Raw genomic sequence first — 20835 nt, 5'->3', positions numbered from 1 at the left:
GCCCGTCGTGGTCATGTTGGGCATAGAGCCCGCCATGGTCGTACCAGCCCCGAAGGGACTAGCACCCGCATGAGACCCGAAGGCCCCAGCATTCGTGTGAGACCCGAAGGCCCCAGCACTCGATCCATTAAAGGATCCGAATGAACCACTAAAAGTGGAACCAACCGAACCACCAAAGGTGGAACCAGTGGACGCCCCGAAAGGGTTGTCCCAAACCCATGGGACAGTTGAAGAAGCGGCTGGGAAGCCGGGGGTTTGCATCATCGAGGGGATCGATGAAGTGTTGAATGGTCCAGTGGTCGCCATGGTAGAGGAAATGGCGGCGGTGGTGGTGGCAACAGCGGTGTTGGATTCAGTCGACATCTCCAGCAAAGGTGTTTAAAGTTTCGAAAGTTTTAGTTCAGTTTAATAGTCCAAATTCCTTCAAAGGCAAGTTATCTCGTCTTGCGATTGTTAGTTTCTGGGGATTACAAGAGATAAAAAGCGGGCGTAATACAACCCAAAAGAAGGAATACAGAATGGAAACTGAACTAAATGAAATTACAACTGAAATTCAAAATAGATTAACAGTGAAACAGTTGTTAGCCGAGTCGAGGAGGCCTCTTCCCGCAAGACGAGATACGCCCCGGTAGTGCTCTCGGTTTGGCGTGTCGTCCCCAAAGGTAAAACGGCTACGTCTCTTTTGATGCAGCACCGCAATTAGCAGAGCTCCGGCAAACTGGATGAAGGAGAGGGCAGAGCTTCGACAGAAAGACAATGCAGAGAGAGGGAGAGTGCTTATGCTGTTATGCTTGTGAATTCGTGTCTAATGCAGTGGAATGGCTAGCCTATTTATAGGCCAAGCCACCATGCAGGGTCAACCAAGCCATGAAGGCTCATCATGGCAGATTTGTAACCGCCGACGGTTACGAGCGTGTGGCAGGAGTGTGCCTTTCGCGTGTGGAACGTGTGCTTTTCTCACGTGGCAGCTCTGACTGTGCCACGCTTGACGACGTGTCAAGCCACTTGGATTGCTGACTTTGCGGTGGTATAAAAAGATTAAGTTTGGGCTAGGGAGAAGCCCAAGCACCAAGCCCAAAGACCAATTGCCAAGATCCAGATCCAGATCGGGCCCGCAGCCGCGGCCGCGAGCACGGGCACCGGCACGGGCTCAGACTCGGGCAGGCGGGTGGCAACGGCGGCGCGCGCGTGTGGGCTCTTTCACCCATCTTGGTCCACTATAATTATTAAGTAACATAAATCACTTAATTTAAACACATTAAAAGATGTGTTAATCCTCCAATGTGTGATAATTAATACTAGTTAATTATTCTCTAAGCTCCAAGTCCAAGTTTTAATTAAAAGCTAATTATGCCCAACTTTAATCCACTATTTCTCACTCACCGGATATCGGATTTGAGAAAGTGAATATACTACATTTATCTACGTAAAATGTAGATCGACGCTATGTCATTTAATTTCACAAAATTAAATGTCTCGTCACATTTATTATTTGGTCAAAATCTATTGACCGGGCATATTTAATCCATGATTTTTACAGATGCTCTTATACTTGCTGAGTTTCGATTATTGTATGAATTGAAGAGTGCAGAAGTTTATACATTTGTCGAACAAAAGTGAACAAACTTGTGTAAGTTTTGGTCTCTGCCAAAAGAATTTTATAAGTTTGATTGAGTAATGAATTGCGGTAATTAAATCCAGATCATGCTGAATTAATCTGATTTAATTTTGTGTTTAATTGCAGGACTAAAATCTTTATAGTAACAGTAATGGAATGGAGAGCTGAAGCAGATTTCTGAAGAAATCAAATCTTGTTCCTATTTAGTGAAATTAAATCCTATTTTGACTTCGAATTGGCTTATAGTTTAGGCTTTATTTATTTACATTCCATTGTATACAGTTTGAGAAATAAAACAATTATCATCTAAGCTCTTAAAAAAATTGTGAAGACATTATTTAAAATTAAATAGTTTAATAGTATTACAGTATTTTTAAAATTTGATTCAACTTGTTAGACAGAATTGCTCTCAGGGGATGATGAACAACTAATACACTTTACTTTTGTTCTATTTATCTTTATGATTCTGATTACGGATCTAAATTTATTTTAAAGTTGATCGTTTAAGCTGATGAAAGTGATGACATGGGAACAATGACATGGTGCATTCATTAAAATCATACTCCTTATGCATACATAAAAGTAAATAATACTTCATCCGTCCCATTGAAGATGACTCACTTTTATTTTTGATTTGTCCTAACCAAGATGACACATTACTTAAAATGGAAACACATTTATCTCTACTTTATTCTATTTCTCTTACTTTACTCTCTCCTCTTAACACACAAAATATAACTGCATAAAATATTGTGTCGCCCAAGGAAAGGGTGGGAGTATATTTTATTGAAAAAAGTTATTCTTAGTCTCAATTTTGGCACACCGTCAATGTTTTATTTTGAAACTTAAAAATGTTGCTAAAATTGTCTATATTTATCTTTATCTATTTATTTATATGAGCTATAATTCTCGAGCAACCTAAAGTTATTGCTAATTTTTAGTATTCAATTGGTATTTCAAATTATTTTTAGACATATTATTGGTATTGTTTATTTCTTAAAACTAAGCCTAAGTAGCTAAAAATTTATGACCAAACTATTAGGGTAGCATTTGATCTAAGTTGAGGCTAATATTTATAAAAATAAAAACTGAGGATAAATTTTATGAATGGTTTTTAAACTATGATATGTATCAAATTATTATTAACCTTTAACTTATATCAAAATAGTTGTTAAACTTTATATTTTATTTTATTTGAAGTTCAATTCAAATTATTTAATTATTCCAATTACCATTTTTTGCTATTTTCTGTTATTGTTTTATTTTCAAAATTTTAAGAGCCAATTAATTTCACTCTCTCTTTTTAATGTCAGTAGGGTGTTTATTTTGTAGTATTGAAAAACAATGGTTGGAGGATATTCGGATCAAGGTTTATGTCAGTGTGTATATTAGTTCACATTTAATCAGATATTCCATCTGGCCTCAAATAATATGCGCTTTGGAGTGGATACGGGTTTTAATGTAAAAATTGTTAAAGTAAGAGAGGGGTAGAGAGAAAAAAGTATTTAAAGTATTGTTAGTGGAGAATGAGTCCCACCTCATTAGAGATAAAAGACTCTCCAAAATTAGAAAGTGCGCACATTCTTGTGGGATGGACTAAAAATGAAAGATTGCATATTCCTGTGGTTGAATGGAGTATTAGATTTCTGATTGTTACAAGGCAGCTGATTGCATTTTAATGCAGAACTTTCATTAATGTCTTTTCTTTTACTCCAATACATTCAGATTTTTTTGAAGAGCACACATTATATGAAAGATAAAATTCAATATAATGTCATCCAATACTATTAAAAAAATATTCCCTCCGTCTCATCTCAAGTGATTGACTGCTTTTCGGCGTGTTTGGGGAAAATGATAATAAATAGTTAAAGTAGAGAGAAAGTAAAGTAAGTAAGAGAATAATGTAAATACGACTCTCTTCAATATTATTCTCTCTCTTACTTTATTATATCTTTACTTTAACTATGTACTATGATCTTCACAAAACAACTGCCAAAAAGAAATCAATCACTTGAGCTGGGACGGAGGGAGTATATGTCATTTGAATTGTTAATCCAAGATTCTGGTGAACAAAACTTTAGAAACACAGATTCTTGATTCTTTCTCCAGATCAAGAAAGCAAGTAGCAATCTTGGTGTTGGTATGGCCTTTTTGCCTCCGTTTTCAAATTTCTGGCATAATTTGAAATCATGCTAGATAGGAGGGATCCAGCGGCGGATACAGAAATTTTACTCTGGGAATACAAAATTGTATGGCAAATAATCAAATCACCTATTAAAAGTAAAATAATACCATAAAAATCCTCCCACTCAACTTAGTTGAGATATCATGGCTTAATAAAGTCCTGCGGAAGGATCATTGTCGATACCTGCATTAAAAAAAAAAAAATCATGGCTTAATAAAGTCATTTTTTTAGTAAAAACCAAAATATTTAATTACTCTTACTTTATTCTATATCATACTATAATGTCTCTTAACTCTCTTACTTTATTCTTTTTTTTATTTTATTTTATCTTATCTTCATTTATTCTATAACATAATTTTAAAAATTTTATGCCTAAAAGAAACGGTTTAACTAAGTTGGGACGGAGAGAGTAATAGCTTAACCAAATTATCAATCTGTATTCGTAAAAAATGACTGCTAAAATTGAATAGATGAAAAAATATGTAGGTACGCTAATTGGAAGAATCGATCGCGAGTTGAAAGGACAGTGGACAACTAATGCTATTATTTAATGCGACTACAATTATAGAGAGTAAGACAGACAATAAATGAGAGTTTGAACAAATGAGAGTTTTGTTTGGATTTTTATAACTAAAGCAGAATCAATAAACATATAAGATAGATCAGGTAAAGACAGGAATTTCGATGATAAGATTCCACTATTCAGTTTATTAATTAATAGTTCAAATATCCATTCATGATTTCAATGTTTACTATAACCACTCTTAAACTATTTTAAGTCTTTCTTGGATAACACAGAAAAGACACTTGAAACCTCTTAAAACTATTCAATGTCCAAACACACTTAAAAGCTCTAGCTTTATTTTAATTACTCATAAACTCCTAACTTTATTTTTCATAAAATTTTGACATGACTTTATTTTCCATAAAATTTTGATATGACTTTCATTTCCAATCTGTCAACTCTAGATTTTAAAGTGAATATTAAAAAACTATTCACTTAGAGGTTTGCGTTTTTTTTTTACTGTAATTTTAAAAAAAAAATAAATGAGAAGAATCATGTGGAGTAATAAGGAGTGAAAATGCAAAATTAGACGCACTGAACAGTAACCCATAGTCGGGAGCCCAGTCCATATATTTTAAATGGGTTCTCGGCCCATATAAGGCTAAACCCTAAACCTAACACCGAGAAGCCTATAAATATAAGATGTAAACTCTCTCCCACAGCCACAGATATTTGTCTTCCTTTCATTCATAATTTACCGCTCAAGGTTTGTGGCTGTGAAGACAACATTTCTCGATGCTGAGTTTTGGATATGTATGCTGAATTTTATGCGTGTCTGAGCTGCGTTTCTCAATTTCTTTAATTTTTATAGTATTATTTTGAATTGGAAGGAAGGTGGTTTTAGCGATGATTAGAATTCAATTCCTCGTTCTGAATGCTATCATTCGAATGAAAGACTCTTTTACACCCATAGAATCTGAGCGAATCACCTTCTTTCTACTATTCATTAATTTCTTCATTTCTTCTTTTTGTAAATTTTGTTAATACAGTTCGTTTTTGTTGTTTTTCAGATTTTCATACTGATTCACGAGAACAACTGTCTTCAGTTAATGTTCTAATTCGTTTTTGTTATATTTTCTGTCCCAAAACACGCTATTATTAGAGATATAAATTTATTTTTTTAATGTTTAATCTCATTTTACTATGATTGAAACATTCAGTTAATCTAAAAAGTTATTATTAATAATCTACAGTTTACTTAAACCTTTTTTTGTCTAATATTTTAAAACAGGAATAATATTGGGTTTATAATAATAATTAAAGTAGTTAATACTTTACTCAAATTCTTTTAGAAATAAAATTTCTCCTAAGAGAACAGAAAGAATTTTATCTAAATAAAATTATAATCAAAACCTGAACTTGCTAAATAAAAATTAAGGTACAAGTTTTAATATATAAAGAATACAGTAAAACTAAAAATATCTTAACTAATTGATAGTAATTGCTTTTGTCGAGTTACATTAGGTGAAGGCATGAGTTTTGTTTTATAAAAGATAAGGGTGCGATAAATATTAATAATAGATGGAGAAAGAGCTATATATTAATGTATAAAAAATGAAAAAATAATAAAATAAAAAATAAATTGGAGATCGGGCCCCTCACCATGATAGGGTCTGATGATGACCTATGCGGTGCCGATCATTCGATAGTGGGGCATGCACAAGGGTCGAAAACCGCCGGTTCAGGGTCATGAACCGGCGGTTCAAGGGTCGGGGAATGTATGAACTTGAACTGGCCCACTTAGCTCTTGGCGGTTCCGGTTCCGGTTCAAAAAACCGGCGGGTTACGGGGCGGTTCAAAACAGCTGGTTTTCGGCTTGAACCGCCGGTTCCGGGCCGGTTCGACGGTTCAATGAATTTTTTTTTTTTTTTTGCATTTTTCAACTTTTCAATTTTAATCAACTTACATTACACTTTTCAAGTTTGTTTTTTTAAGAAATGTGAGTAAATAAAATTGAAAAAATTACGGATAAAGTTGCAATTTTATTGAAATTGCATGTTTACAAATTACACGTTACAAGTTACAACAATTACAAATTGAAAACATATGGCGGTCTTGAAGTCTTAAACAAAATTTAAATACAAATGAGACTACTAGTGAATAACTATTTACAAATGACAAGAAACGAAGTTGAAGTTCTTAAACGTATAAGTGTATTATATATATACTCTTAACCGGCGAAGAAGATCTTTCTACATAACTAAATTAAGGACACCTTTAGCAATTCAACTTTAAATGTTGAGTTTCATCTAACAATCAACAAATATAGTATAATTGTCAAAAGTTTCCCTCATTTAGCCGTATAGAGAAATATACTTCATCGACTAGAGTATATACAAATACAATTATGTAATTGTTTTTGCATATACAAAAACATATGGCGGTTCAACCCTAAACCGGCGGGTTGTCCACGGTTTCCGTCAGAAAACCGCAGGTTTCTGACCGAAAACCGGTGGTTTCTGACCGGTTTTGCAGGCCTACACACTGACCCTACGGCCTAGCCTCTGAAAAGTTGCCGGAATCGTCAGAAACCGGCTCCCGAACCGGCGGTTTACCCCTCAAACCGGCGGTTTACCCCGCGAACCGCCGGTTCCAACGGCTATACTAAACCCCTACGCGAACTCTACGAACCCCTAACCTACGAAACACTATTTAACCCTTTGAACCGGCGGTTCGAACCGCCGAACCGCCGGTTCAGGTTCAATATATTGCCGAACCTGAACCGGCCCTTCCGACCCTTCAACCCTTCTGCCGGTTCAACCCGCCGGTTCCGGTTCATGAACCGGCGGGCCCGAACCGGCGGTTAACCGCCGGGCCGGGTCGGTTTGTGCATGCCTAGATAGTGGCGAATGAATGCTCTAAAGAATATTGCAAGAATATTGCGTTGAAGAAATTAATATAATATATAATTTACTTTTTTATTATAAGACCATCCATAATGCCGCCCAGCCGAGCGCCGGCGCTGGGCGGTTCACTGGGCGGTCTATTGCAGTCGCCCAGCGGGCGAATGGAGAGAGAAACCGCGCAGCGCTGGGCGGTCGCGTGGCGCTGGGCAGTGCGCTGGGCGATCCGCTCGGCGCTATTGCAGCGCCCGGATCGCCCAGCGCACCGCGCGTTTTGCTCGTCATTTTCATTCGCACCACTTATTTTAAAGAGTACTCTCTCTATCTTAATTTCTGTACAAGAGCAGCAATGCGAAATGAGTAACGATGGTGGTGGTAGTGGTGGTAGCGGAGGGGATGCTGAGGATTACGAACGTCGAATGGCCGAAGCGTTGGACGCCTATACGACCAACGCGATAAACCAACGGATGGAAAGGGCCTTGCAGCCGGCGATAACTCGACCTCCCCCAGTGGTCCACCGCCGCAGTGTGATTGATCGGGATCACGTAGCTGCACATCAGTGCCTATACGAAGACTACTTCGCACAGGAGCCTCGGTTCAACGCCAACCTTTTCAGGCGTCGTTTTAGGATGAGCAGGGACGTGTTTATGCGTATTGTCAACGCATTGGAGTCTCGATATCTGTATTTCCGCTTCAGGCACGATGCGGCTGGCAGACGCGGCAGATATGTGGGACGAGTATCTCCACATCGCTGAGACGACTGCCCTGCAATGTCTGAAGATTTTCTGTCTGGGAGTGATAGAAGTATTCGGTGATCAGTATCTCCGAACGCCTACCCCCGAAGACTGCCAAGATCTGTTGCGGATGCACGGGAGTCAGCATGGGTTCCCGAGTATGTTAGGTAGCATAGATTGTATGCATTGGGAGTGGAAGAACTGTCCCGCAGCCTGGAAGGGGTTCTACACGTCCGGCTACAAGGAAAAGAATCTCACGATGATCCTGGAGGCCATAGCTGATTACTGGCTTTGGATTTGGCACGCGTATTTTGGGATAGCTGGTTCGAACAACGACCTCAACGTCCTCAACTCGTCGCCACTTTTCAACGAGCAGTGCCAGGGCGTCGGTCCGGCCATCAGTTTTGTCGCCAACGGCAACCAACATGATATGGGCTACTACTTGGCGGATGGGATATATCCTAGGTGGCCCGTCTTTGTGAAGACGATCCGATGCCCAGGAGATGAGAAGAAGGCCTACTTTGCGGCACGGCAGGAGTCGGCGCGCAAGGACGTGGAGCGCGCATTTGGTGTGCTCCAGTCTCGATGGGCGGCAATTAAGGGTCCAACGCGTTTGTGGAATGTCCAATGCAGTGCTGATATAATGTACGCCTGTATTATCATGCACAACATGATGGTCGAAGATGAAGGTGGCGAACTGACCAATTGGGTCAACGACGATAATGAAGCCGGTCCAAGCCACGGCGTGGCCGCCCCCAACGTACGGAGTGGGGTACCTCACGATGAAGCCGGCCTCCTACAAGCACATGCCGACATGAGCCAAACGACGGCTCATATTTGACTCCAAAAGGATTTAATTGAAGAGTTATGGGCGCGGAGGATTGCCCGCCGTTAGTTTTTTTTAATTATGTAATTTTTTTTAATTAATGTACTTTTTAAATTTTATTAATATTAGTGAATTTTCTTGTTTTTGTGTCGTAAATTTAATTCCGTATATTGTGTGATTGTTAATTATTTCATTTTGTATATATTTGTTAATAGTGATGTGGATATTATGTGGCTAGGCTATTGCTGGGCTATTTGCTTGTTTTGATGATGTGGCAGGAGGATTTTTAGTGCTGATGATGTGGCAGTGGCTAGACTATAACTGGGCTATTGCTGGGCTATTCCTATTGTGCATGGTCTAATAGAATGCAAATGAATTGAGTTAATGCAATGAGGGATTCACATGACCTTTAGGGCATGTTTGGTTGTCAGGAAAGTAAAGGAAAGGAAAGTTGGCAGGGAAAATGATTCACAGGAAAGTGATTCCTAGTAATATGATTCCCAACAATTTTACTTTCCTGTGTTTGGAAAATGTCAAGATTTTGAATTCTATATTAACTTTAAATGCTAAACTAAAAAATACAACAATTAATCAAAATATATATATCATCCGTCTAATATCAATAATGCTAATTAAATATATAACTTAAATATAATTCCCTTTATATGCAGCTAATAAATTTTGAAAATATAAAAAACACAATACAAAAATTATTTTTAAAAAAACCACAGATTGAATTTAATTATAAAAACAAATAATCTTTAGCTAGTCAATAACATGAAATTGAAGAAGTCTAGTTTGACAGCAAAAACGTAAAAAAAGTAATTTCATCCTAATAGTTCTATTAGAAACATCTTTTTCGCCCCTTCATCATGAAGAGTGAAAAAGTAATCTAATAAATCAGGATCTCGAACAAGTTTCATTACAGCTTTTTGTCTCTGAGAATCAGTCAACGCTTCAATCTCTTGCAATTTCTCATAAAGCATATGACGATTGTCTTTTTTCTCTTTGTCACCTCCGGTAACACTTTCCAAAATCTTGTTCATTTGATCATTCGACTTATCCATATACGCAACAAGCACATTAGTCATTCGCTCCAAACTTGATATGAAACCATCTGAACTTCTTCTCCTCTTACGATCAAGTCTTTTTGAAGTTCCTTCGTCGCGAGGTGTAGTTAATGAAGGTACACCATCTTCACCAGATTCTCCATCTACTTGATCTACATTTTCTTCTCTATCTAATTCCTCAACTACATCTAATGGAACTTCAGCATGTAATCCAGCAGCTCTATCTTTACCCCATACAATTGATAGTTGATCAAAGTAAGGGAAAGACTTGTTTTTCATGAAAGTACAATCTGGATGGCTCTACACACAATAATACAATTTCATTATAATATGTTCGACATGCAACAAATAAATAAAAAAGGAATACGAAATATACAAATTGTTACCTTCAAATAATCAGCCCAAACATCCGCACTTGCAGTAACACATTTTCTTTCATCATCCCAGCCAAAGCCACTCAATTCTCCATTAGCACGTACATCATAGATAGCATGATATTGTTTTTTCAATAACTTACAACGAGATTCGATGTGTGGCTTTTCTTTAAGACCATTACCTGGAAGCTTTTCTTGCAATATTTTTTCCAACTCCTTTTGATAACCTTTTCTCAACCCACTTCCACTTTCACCATCCCAATTCTTACTCCTCTTCAACTCAACAATAGATTCTACAAGTTTTGCATCTTCTTCAATAGTCCATACACGATTACTCTTTCCTCGGCGAGCCATCTGAAAAAATGAAAGAAACAAGTACAGTACAGTACAATTTAAGTTATTTACCCCTATTATATGAATGAGCTTCATACATAAATACAAAACACAAAAGAAGCAAGATACTGAGATTCTTGATATCAAACATGAACATAAATATACTAGAAATTAACATACATGTTATGATATAAAAGATACAAAAATTCAAACCGAAAGCTAAAAGAAATTATCGGATATTATGAAAGGAAAAAGTAAAATAGTAATATCAAGCAACATGTCTACTTTCCATCCACTGACTAAACATTTCATTAGCTAAATTATATCTCCAATTTGTCCACTCTTGAGTTGGTTCAACAGAAGTAATTGATTCTCCATCTAGTCCAACAACCTCTTCTTCATTTCGCAAATTGTTACCATAATCATTTTCAATAGGATCAACTGGCATATGTTCTCTAATGTGATTTTGAAGAAGACAACATGCCATTATAATTCTTCCTTGTTGCTTGATTGGATAAAAATTTGGATTCCTAATAATGCCCCAACGCATCTTTAGCATACCAAAGCACCTCTCAATAACATTTCTAGCCGACGCGTGCTTCATATTAAAAAATTCTTCTGGAGTTGTTGGTTGACGCCCATTCCTCCATTCACTAAGATGATATCTTTGTCCTCTAAAAGGAGCAAGAAAGCCTTTTCCATTTGTGTAACCCGCATCCACTAAATAGTAGTAACCTAATTTTAAAAAATATATTAATTAGACTATTCATATATATTGAATTAAAATTTTAAAAGTGTCTAGCTACGTACCATCTTGTATTGGTAACCCATTTCTTCTACTTAAAGCATCTCGAAGCACTCTACCATCTGCCGCTGAACCTTCCCAACCCGCAAGTACATATATAAATTGCATGTCTTGTGAACATACTCCTAAAACATTTGTAGAAGTATGACCTTTTCTATTGCGATATCTAGGTTAATCAACCTCGGATACTTTCACTTCAATGTGGGTACCATCAAGAGCTCCTATGCAATTCTACAATTTTAACTCAATCAATATTAAAGATATTTGTGTATATAATGAAAAAGAAGGTGTTTTTAGGATACCTTAAACCATTTCCATTTCGCATCAGTTGAATCCTCAGATATAGAGGAGGGAGCTTTTAGTAAATGACCTTGAAGCCTAAGAACTACATTTAGTACCCTATTGAAATATCTACTAATTGTTTCGCCTGACCGCATGAAATTAGTTTTCATTGTACGATTCTTTTGATGATGGGCTAGGATGTACAAAAATATAGCAACTTGCTCATCAACTGTCAGGTTATTCGTAGGTCTTAGTCGTCCAATAGTTCCAAGCATGTGAACTAGGCGCCTAAATGTATATCTATCCATACGTAATTGTTCATGACATGTGGTATCACTCTCATAGATCAGTCTGTGAATGTAACGTGATCGGTCAATCTCACTCACGGAATATGGGGTCTTTAAATAATATACTCGATATTGATGTGCAACAATAGCTCTAATCATAAGCATCATTAGCTTCAATGTATCCATTCTCTTCATATGCATACTAATTAGAAGGCAAAGATGTTTTCCCAAATTTGATTTTACTTTCATCATCCTTGCCAAGAGACCCAAGAGACCCTGAGAAATTAAAACTAGACATAACAATTTTTAAAAACTAAAACAGAATTATTTCTAAGCAAGTCTAATATAAAGCTAATAACACTAAATAATTAGAATCTACGCGGCAATGCATCATAAGCATAATTAAAGCTATGAGCCTGTGACTTCGTTATCCCATTCACCACGAATCTACGCTGCAATACATCTCCATCCCTTAAATATCAACGCGCGCACTCTCTCTCTGAATGCTCCGACTAAATATTTTTTTGCAATTTATAATTGACGTATTAAAAGACAAAGGATTTCAACAGAAACCTAGAATATAAATCATAAATTTCTTGATAAGAAGCAAAAATCTTACTTGTTATTGAAGAATTTGGACAGAGTTTGGCCTGACTGCAAATCAAAAGTGAAGGTGTAGAGAATAAAAAGGAACCGTGAATAAATAGAATAGAAGATGAAAATTTTTGTGCATATATTTTTTGCGTATCTTTTGCTGGAAAAAAACTTATATTTTGTGCGTGTATAGGATTCTCATATTGGGGAAAAAGAATAAGTAGGTTAGGCAAGGGAATCATAATCAGCATATTTTGCCCAACTTTCCACATTTTTAGGATTCTTATTACTTTCCTAATTTCTTTAAAAATCAAACAAACATTGAAATTTAAAAATTGAGGAATTAAATTACTTTCCCTGCCAGAATCCGGGCAACCAAACATGCCCTTATAGTAAAAGGAAAATATGAATTGGTGGCAAAATGTGAAATAGGGTGTAGCTTATTTTAATTTGAGAAAATTTTACAATGAATTGAAATATTGCGTGTCGTAGAGGTTGATTTGGAAGTACTTGTCATAAGAAAATAAATACACTTGTAAATAATGAATTTTAATACTCCTTCGTCCAGTTAGTTGGTTGTATTCCTTTTTTGTTTGTTGTAATTGAGTTATTTTTTTGATAAAAATTTTATTCACTCTCTTACTCTACTCTCTTTCATCTCTCGAGCTTTATTTAATTTTTTATTTTTCTCTTTCCACTTTAAATTTTTAATAACTCAATTTCTTAAATCTCGTGTCTAAAAGAAATGTTCCAACTATCTAGGGACTGAGGGAGTATGTAATTAGTAAAGAAAGAAAAAGTTAAAAATAAGTAAGAGAAAGGTGAAAAGATAGTAAAAGTAATGTTAGTAGATTGTGGGATACATTATTAGTGACGTGTAATTTATTAAAAGCTTTTAATATTTAGACTTGGTCTAAGATCGTGGGGTACATTATTATGCCACTCGCAACGCGTTACGCGGGTGGCTCGAATCCCGTCCCTCTGTGACGAGATGGGCGCGGGACGCGTTGCATCGTCCCGTCTCGTCTCCAGCCCGCTAAGACAGCCTGCGAGTTGTCTCGCCACCCGCGCGCGTGACGTGGCGCCCTCCGGCGCAATGCGTGACGCCCACTCACCGGCCCGCGAGTGGGTTTCGTCACGCTGACGCAATAAATTATTTTTTTTAATGATTTATTTAATAATAAAATTAAAATTAAAATTCAAAAACGGTAATATTACCATTTTTCGACCGTTTTCCCAATTTTTATTTATTTTTTATTTTTTTACTCTATAAATACTACTATTTCATCCTCATTTTACACACAAACACACATCTATTCTTCTCAAATCATCTATCTTTTCACTCCAATTTTCATCTCAAATAAACTCTTTTATTCTTCCCTCAAAGTTAATCGATCTAATGGATTAATATGAGCAAATGCGTCGAATAATGGAAGAATCACTTGAAGAAGATCGACGTCGGGAGGCGGAGGAAGTCGCGCCGCCCCAAAGACGCTCCCGGACTTACATCCATCGTAACCGGGAGGAAGCTGCCGCAAGGTTAGTACGCGACTACTTCTGCGATAACCCGGTTTGGGGAGATACCTACTTCCGTCGCCGTTTCCGCATGCGGACACCGTTATTTCTCCACATCGCAAATACATTGGCAGCCCGGGAAGAGTTCTTCCAAGAAAGGTTCGACGCCGTCGGCCGTCCCAGCCACACGACGCTGCAGAAATGTACTGCAGCAATCCGTCAGCTTGCGACTGGACAAATGCGGATGTGTTCGACGAATACTTCCACATAGGAGAAAGCACTGGGAGAATGTGCTTGATCCAATTCTGCAAAGGCGTCCGGGCAGCCTTCACCGACGAATTTCTCCGGAGGCCAAGCACGACAAATTGCCAGTTTCTGCTCCACCTTCACGAAGAAGTGCACGGATTCCCCGGGATACTCGGCAGCGTCGATTGCATGCACTGGCAATGGAAGAATTGACCTATGGCGTGGAGGGGGTCGTACACGAGCGGCCACAAAGGCACCCACCCCACCGTTATACTCGAGGTCGTTGTCGACTACTGGCTATGGATCTGGCATTCGTACTTCGGGGTCCCCGGGTCGAACAACGACGTAAACGTGCTCGACCAATCCGACGGTATAAAATGCCGGCCATCAACTTCATCGCTAACAACCGGCGGTATAAAATGGGGTACTATCTTGCCGACGGCATCTACCCAAAGTGGCCAACCTTCGTGAAGACGTGCAGCAGGCCTTTGAATGCAAAGCAGGCTCTTTTTGCGCAGAAGCAGGAGGCTGCTCGCAAGGATGTGGAGAGGGCGTTCGGGGTTCTCCAAGCGCGCTTCAACATTATCAAAGCCTCGGCTCGTACGTGGTTTATGGAGAGTATGGTCGACATCATGTATACGTGCATAATCTTGCACAACATGATTGTCCAAGACGAAGGACCTGAGGCGGGAAACAGGTTCGACCCTGAAGCCCCCAGAAGCTCTACCGCAAATAGTCCGCCTCGCAGTGGAGTGCATCCGTCTATACAAGAACGGTTGTCTATTCGAGTAAGGACATGTGACTCTACTGCCCACGCTCAACTCCAAGATGATCTAATTGAGCACATTTGGGCAAAATTTGACAACCAGTAGACGCACATCATCGTCGTTTTTCTGCTTCTTTGAGCTTTAAAGATTTTGAATTTAGTGAGAGTGAGCGGAAGAAATTAAATTATGTATTTTTCATTTTTTAGGATTTTTAATTATGTTTTTTTTTTTTTTAAGAATTTTATGTTGTAAATTTATTTTATTTAATGAAATGTGTTTTTATTAATTGAATTTGTTGGAAATAAAAATAAAAAATGAAAATGAATGAATAGTAATTTATGAGATGGTTAAGAGATGGAGGGTTGCGGGTTCTGTCCCTTAGTTAAGAGATGGAGTAAAAAGTACAGTGGGGCCCAAGAATAGTAATTTAAGAGACGGTTAAGGGACAGATTAGAGACAGCATTGCAGATGGCCTTAGTGATGTGTAATTTATTAAAAGCTTTTAATATTTAGACATGGTCTAATTTTGAATGACACCAGAAATTATAAAAGTAATCATTTTTTTAGGATGGAATGTTATAAAAGTAGGCTCTTAGTCAAAGTAGAAATCATGCGCAATTACCCATTAAAAAAGTTTATTCATTAAAATAAAAGTTTATTTAAACCGGTTTAACCGGTTGTCGGTTGCCGGTCTAATCGGACGACTAGAATGATTCAAATTGGCCTGATGTTGAAGCGGTTTTAAGGCTGTAACCAGACCGGACAGGTGCCAATTTGCAGCCCAATCGGTCAGCCCGGTCCGATTTTAAAAACATTGTTGTATACCCAACCCAATGAAAACGATTAACTTATTTATTTTATGCCAAAAAAAATTATTTCAAACTTTACCCGACAAATACTTGCGCAAATGCTTGTAATTTCAGTAAGACCCAGTCTCCAAAAAAAAGACTGAAAAGTAAGACCCGTCTCCAATCGGGAATTCTATATAGCCATTGATTGTTGAAGGTCCACCTTAAAAAACTGGATATTTTCCTCTTGATCTCTTATGAATATATATATATATATATATATATATATATATATATATATATATATATATATAGAGTTGTGATAAAATACAAACTCTCATTTATCATACAAACTACAAACTACAATCACACACCATCTTTGTATCTAATCTACGGCTGGTAAGGGGTTACTAAGTCAATGTCACCGGGTAGTTCAATTTATGTCAGCAGGGGGTGTATATGGAAATCGTTTTGTGTCAGCAGTTACATACATCCTCATTTCACTCCAATCTGGTATAATCATAACTAGAATTACTTGTAACCGTTCCTAGGCGTGATCACACCATGATGACTCCCTAATTTATCTCCATTCTCCCAAACTACCATTAGTATCATTTTTTGGAAAGTGATTACATTACTCATTCAGCCACAAAACATAACATATCTTAATTATTCAATATTGCAATATAAACTTCGATCTCCTGTTGAAAGTCATATCCCAAATCTTCTCCGGCGTGCTTTTTAGTGTTCTTCTCCGGCATAATGTCAACGTCCTCGTTTGTGTGGAAATGGAAATGTCTTACGAAGCTCAAGGTAGATTCTCTATCGTGTGTACAGTATTCTGCCAATTTGGCCGATGACATTCCGTGATGACATTTTTGGATGATGCTTCTCTATCGTGTGTACAGTTGTAGTTAGATTTCGAAATGGTTAATGTCCCTATGCTGAATTTTCTGTCATTTTTTGGTTAAAAATTGTTGAATATATAGTATAGAAGTTGTTGTGCTTGACTGAAGAAGACATAGTACGTAGAGTATATTATGCATATGCATTAGGTTATATTCCGAAATGGTTGATGAATGTGTTTTCGAAATGTAGACTTTGTGTAAGATTATCTAATTTTTTATGCTTGTTCTGATGGTGTATACATAATCTGTCAGCAATGTGTTTTGTCTGATATAGTGTGCAATGATATTCTGCCAATGTGTTTTAATCCCCCCATTTGGGAAACCAAAAACAAGCTCGACGTCTTTCGTGTCAACCTCTAACTCAACATCATTAGGCAGCATAAGACAGCACCGTAGGTGGTCAAAATGCTCCAAAAGCCAATACGCTAAGGTTCCTGGAACAGAGGTAACGTCAAAATCGAGAAGTCCTCCGAAGCCGAGCTGCCTTACAGCATTTTTCTGCCTTTCGTTCAGAGACTTCAGAATGCGCAAAAAAAACGAGTAGTTCTCTTGATCCTTTACTGAGGTCTCTTGGTTTGTGCAGGGACGCCCCCCATAGATTTCCGCTTCCCACTTGACTCACCATCGGCTACAGCTTTTCCTTTTGCTACACGTCTCGCTGATCAAGTTGCAACCATCAATAAGTTAAGTCAATGACCAAAAAACAAAAAAAATAAATAATGACCATAACACATTCTGCCGCTCATAGGTAAACTTTCACTCGGCATGAAAACACATACAACAAAACTAGAAATGTTATTGTGAATATGCAACTTGAAATGTCAAAAAATATCTACGAGAGCACCCACAAAGGATTAATGCCAGCACCCACAGAAATGTCAACGAGTACTGTCAATTATAGCACAAAATAGAAGATTTATTTCATCTTATTTCAATGTCAACGCCATCTAACATCATATTGTACATATGATTTCAATGTCAACACCATATAATTTCAATGTCAACAACATATTATTTCAATGTCAACAACATTGAAATAAAAATGTCAACAACAGATTATTTCAAGGTCAATAGCATATTATTTCAAGGTCAAAATGGACGATTTAATTCATATTATTTCAATGCCAATGCCATCTTACATCATATTTTACATATAATTTCAATGTCAACACCATATAATTTCATATTATTTCAATGTCAACGCCATCTAACATCATATTGTACATATGATTTCAATGTCAACGCCATATAATTTCAATGTCAACACCATATAATTTCTATGTCAACAACATATAATTTCCATGTCACCAGCATATTATTTCAATGTCAACAACATTGAAATAAAAATGTCAACAACAGATTATTTCAAGGTCAACACCATATAATTTCAATGTCAAAAACATATTACTTCAATGTCAACACAATATAATTTCAATGTCAACAACATATAATTTCAATGTCAACGCCATATTATTTCAAAAAAATGAAGAAAAAATTACACAACAATGTGATTTCAAAACCAGCCCTAGAAGACAAGAAAAAATAATAGGGCGGGGGTTGGCTAGGTGATTCATGCGGAATTCTCAAAAAAACAAACAAAAAAAAACAAACTATAAAGCGAAAATCCGTGTGGGCTTTATGGTTTCTCAATAGAACGAACTTAAATCAACCCTACATGTCAATTACAAGGGGGGAAAAGTGGTTAATTGCACTAAAATAAAACAGACTTAAAGGTCTAATAGTGACATTCACACACTATTCATACAACCCATGGTTACAGGATGTCAACAGAGTTCAATGTATCGACTTTTAATCTAAACAAAAGAACGGCGCATGCAATTGACTGAATAAATCTACAAAAACCCAATTAATACAAAATGTCACCGCTCTTGAAAATTGGGGATTTCAACGGAAACCTCACCTCCGGCTGACGCTCCAGCCGCTTGACTCGCTCGCCTCGCAGAACTCATGTCAACTCGATCCTTGAAGAACGACGATTGCGTGGAGTACAAATTCGAAACGGTGGAATGGAGGAAATTGGAGAGGTGAGACGTGTTTAATGGGTGGGGCGTTGAACAGGCTTAATTGATGGAATGGAAGAGAGAGGGGAAGACGTGATAAATGAGAGGTGCGATGAATAGCCGATATTATTGGGATTGCTTAATCTAAACGGATTTTGTGATTTCAGCTTATAATTTTTGTCCCAAAAGTAACCCTTGGTGACCGATTTTATAAGCTGTGTTGACATGTGTAGAGACCATAAATTACAATCGTTGATTAAATATACTTAATGGATGAGATTATAGTTTGCATAGTTTGTATCTTAGGGAGTTTGTATATTATCATGACCCTATATATATATATATATATATATATGGATGTATTCATTTCCTTTTCCTATATTTCCTCCTTTTTCCTTCTTAATATCAGCCATTAGATTAGAGAAATGGACGGTCAAGATCAACATTGGGTAATTAATCTCGTGTTGTATTATTTGTCCTATTTTGTGCATTATGAGGGTACAATAGTAATCTAATAATGGCTGGAAACCGCTACGAATAATGCACCACATGGTCACGAGTAATGCATATAATTGCCTATATAATGCACAATATGTGAACTGCAATGCATACGAACAAGATGTGCTGTGTTATGATGTTTGACACACGTTTCTTGTTTCCCCTAAGGGGTTAATAAGCTTAGGGGCTAGGGTATAGTACGTAGACATGTATGTAATCTTCACATGGTAACGAGTAATGGATATAATTGACTATATAATGCATAATTTGTGAACTGCAATGCATACGAACAAGATGTGCGGTGTTATGATGTTTGACACACGTTTCTTGTTTCCCCTAAGGCTTTAATAAGCTTAGGGGCTAGGGTATAGTACGTACGCATTAATAACAAATTATAAAACGATACGAATAATTCACCAAATTGTCACGAGTAATGGATGTTATTAACTATATAATGCACAATATGTGAACTGCAATGCATACGAATAAGATGTACCATGTTATGATGTTTGACACACGTTTCTTGTTTCCCCTAAGGTTTAATAAGCTTAGGGGCTAGGGTATAGTACGTAGACATTACTAAATGCACGTATGTAATCTTCAATCCGTTGATTAACCCATATACACAATACCTCTAATAATGCATAATATACTGAGATAATGACAATTAACAGCTACATAATGCACTACCTAAACCAAATAATGCACATACGTATATTCCAATAACAACAATTTGTTAGTAATGTCTACGTACTATACCCTAGCCCCTAAGCTTATTAAACCCTTAGGGGAAACAAGAAACGTGTGTCAAACATCATAACATGGTACATCTTATTCGTATGCATTGCAGTTCACATATTGTGCATTATATAGTTAATAACATCCATTACTCGTGACAATTTGGTGAATTATTCGTATCGTTTTATAATTTGTTATTAATGCGTACGTACTATACCCTAGCCCCTAAGCTTATTAAACCCTTAGGGGAAACAAGAAACGTGTGTCAAACATCATAACACAGCACATCTTGTTCGTATGCATTGCAGTTCACAAATTGTGCATTATATAATCAATTATATCCATTACTCGTTACCATGTGAAGATTACATACGTGTCTACGTACTATACCATAGCCCCTAAGCTTATTAAACCCTTAGGGGAAACAAGAAACGTGTGTCCAAACATCATAACATGGTACATCTTATTCGTATGCATTGCAGTTCACATATTGTGCAATATATAGTCAATTATATGCATTACTCGTGACCATGTGGTGCATTATTCGCAGATACCAAAATGTGGCAGTTACTTTTCCGTCAAATGTCAATAATAACCATGTAATGCATACAACCACCTTCTATAATGCAACACGGAACCAGTTTTATAGAATCAATCTGATCCGTTGATGCCTTAGATCTAACGCGTAATATTAAGAAGGAAAAAGGATCTAAGATGTGAAAAGGAGAATAACGCTCCCCTATATTTATATATATATATATATATATATATTTTTAGGGATGCCAATCGGGTTAGTCAAGCGGGTTTCGGACCAGCCCTACTCATATTACACGTTTAT

At 37.1% G+C, this 20835-nt stretch overlaps 1 protein-coding gene and 2 non-coding genes across 3 annotated transcripts; 2 read left to right on the top strand and 1 right to left on the bottom strand.

Moving 5' to 3' along the window:
* Positions 1 to 5079: 5079 nt before the first annotated feature.
* LOC121769593 lies at positions 5080 to 5152 on the top strand. The gene has a single exon (XR_006043622.1). It is a non-coding gene; the product is annotated as a small nucleolar RNA snoR126 (small nucleolar RNA).
* A 53-nt stretch (positions 5153 to 5205) lies between these two features.
* LOC121769592 lies at positions 5206 to 5293 on the top strand. The gene has a single exon (XR_006043621.1). It is a non-coding gene; the product is annotated as a small nucleolar RNA snoR8a (small nucleolar RNA).
* A 4305-nt stretch (positions 5294 to 9598) lies between these two features.
* LOC121766946 (uncharacterized protein At2g29880-like) lies at positions 9599 to 11035 on the bottom strand. Its single transcript, XM_042163172.1, has 3 exons — positions 10940 to 11035; positions 10228 to 10569; positions 9599 to 10141 (listed from the first exon to the last, which is right to left on the bottom strand). The coding sequence occupies exons 1-3, from the start codon at positions 11033 to 11035 to the stop codon at positions 9599 to 9601; spliced, it is 981 nt and encodes a 326-aa protein (XP_042019106.1).
* Between the last annotated feature and the right edge of the window lie 9800 nt (positions 11036 to 20835).

Source organism: Salvia splendens, chromosome 15 (genome assembly GCF_004379255.2).
Source record: "Salvia splendens isolate huo1 chromosome 15, SspV2, whole genome shotgun sequence".
Taxonomy (NCBI): domain Eukaryota; kingdom Viridiplantae; phylum Streptophyta; class Magnoliopsida; order Lamiales; family Lamiaceae; genus Salvia; species Salvia splendens.
Note: the sequence above shows the minus strand (reverse complement) of the source record. Positions and strands in the feature narration are given on the sequence as shown.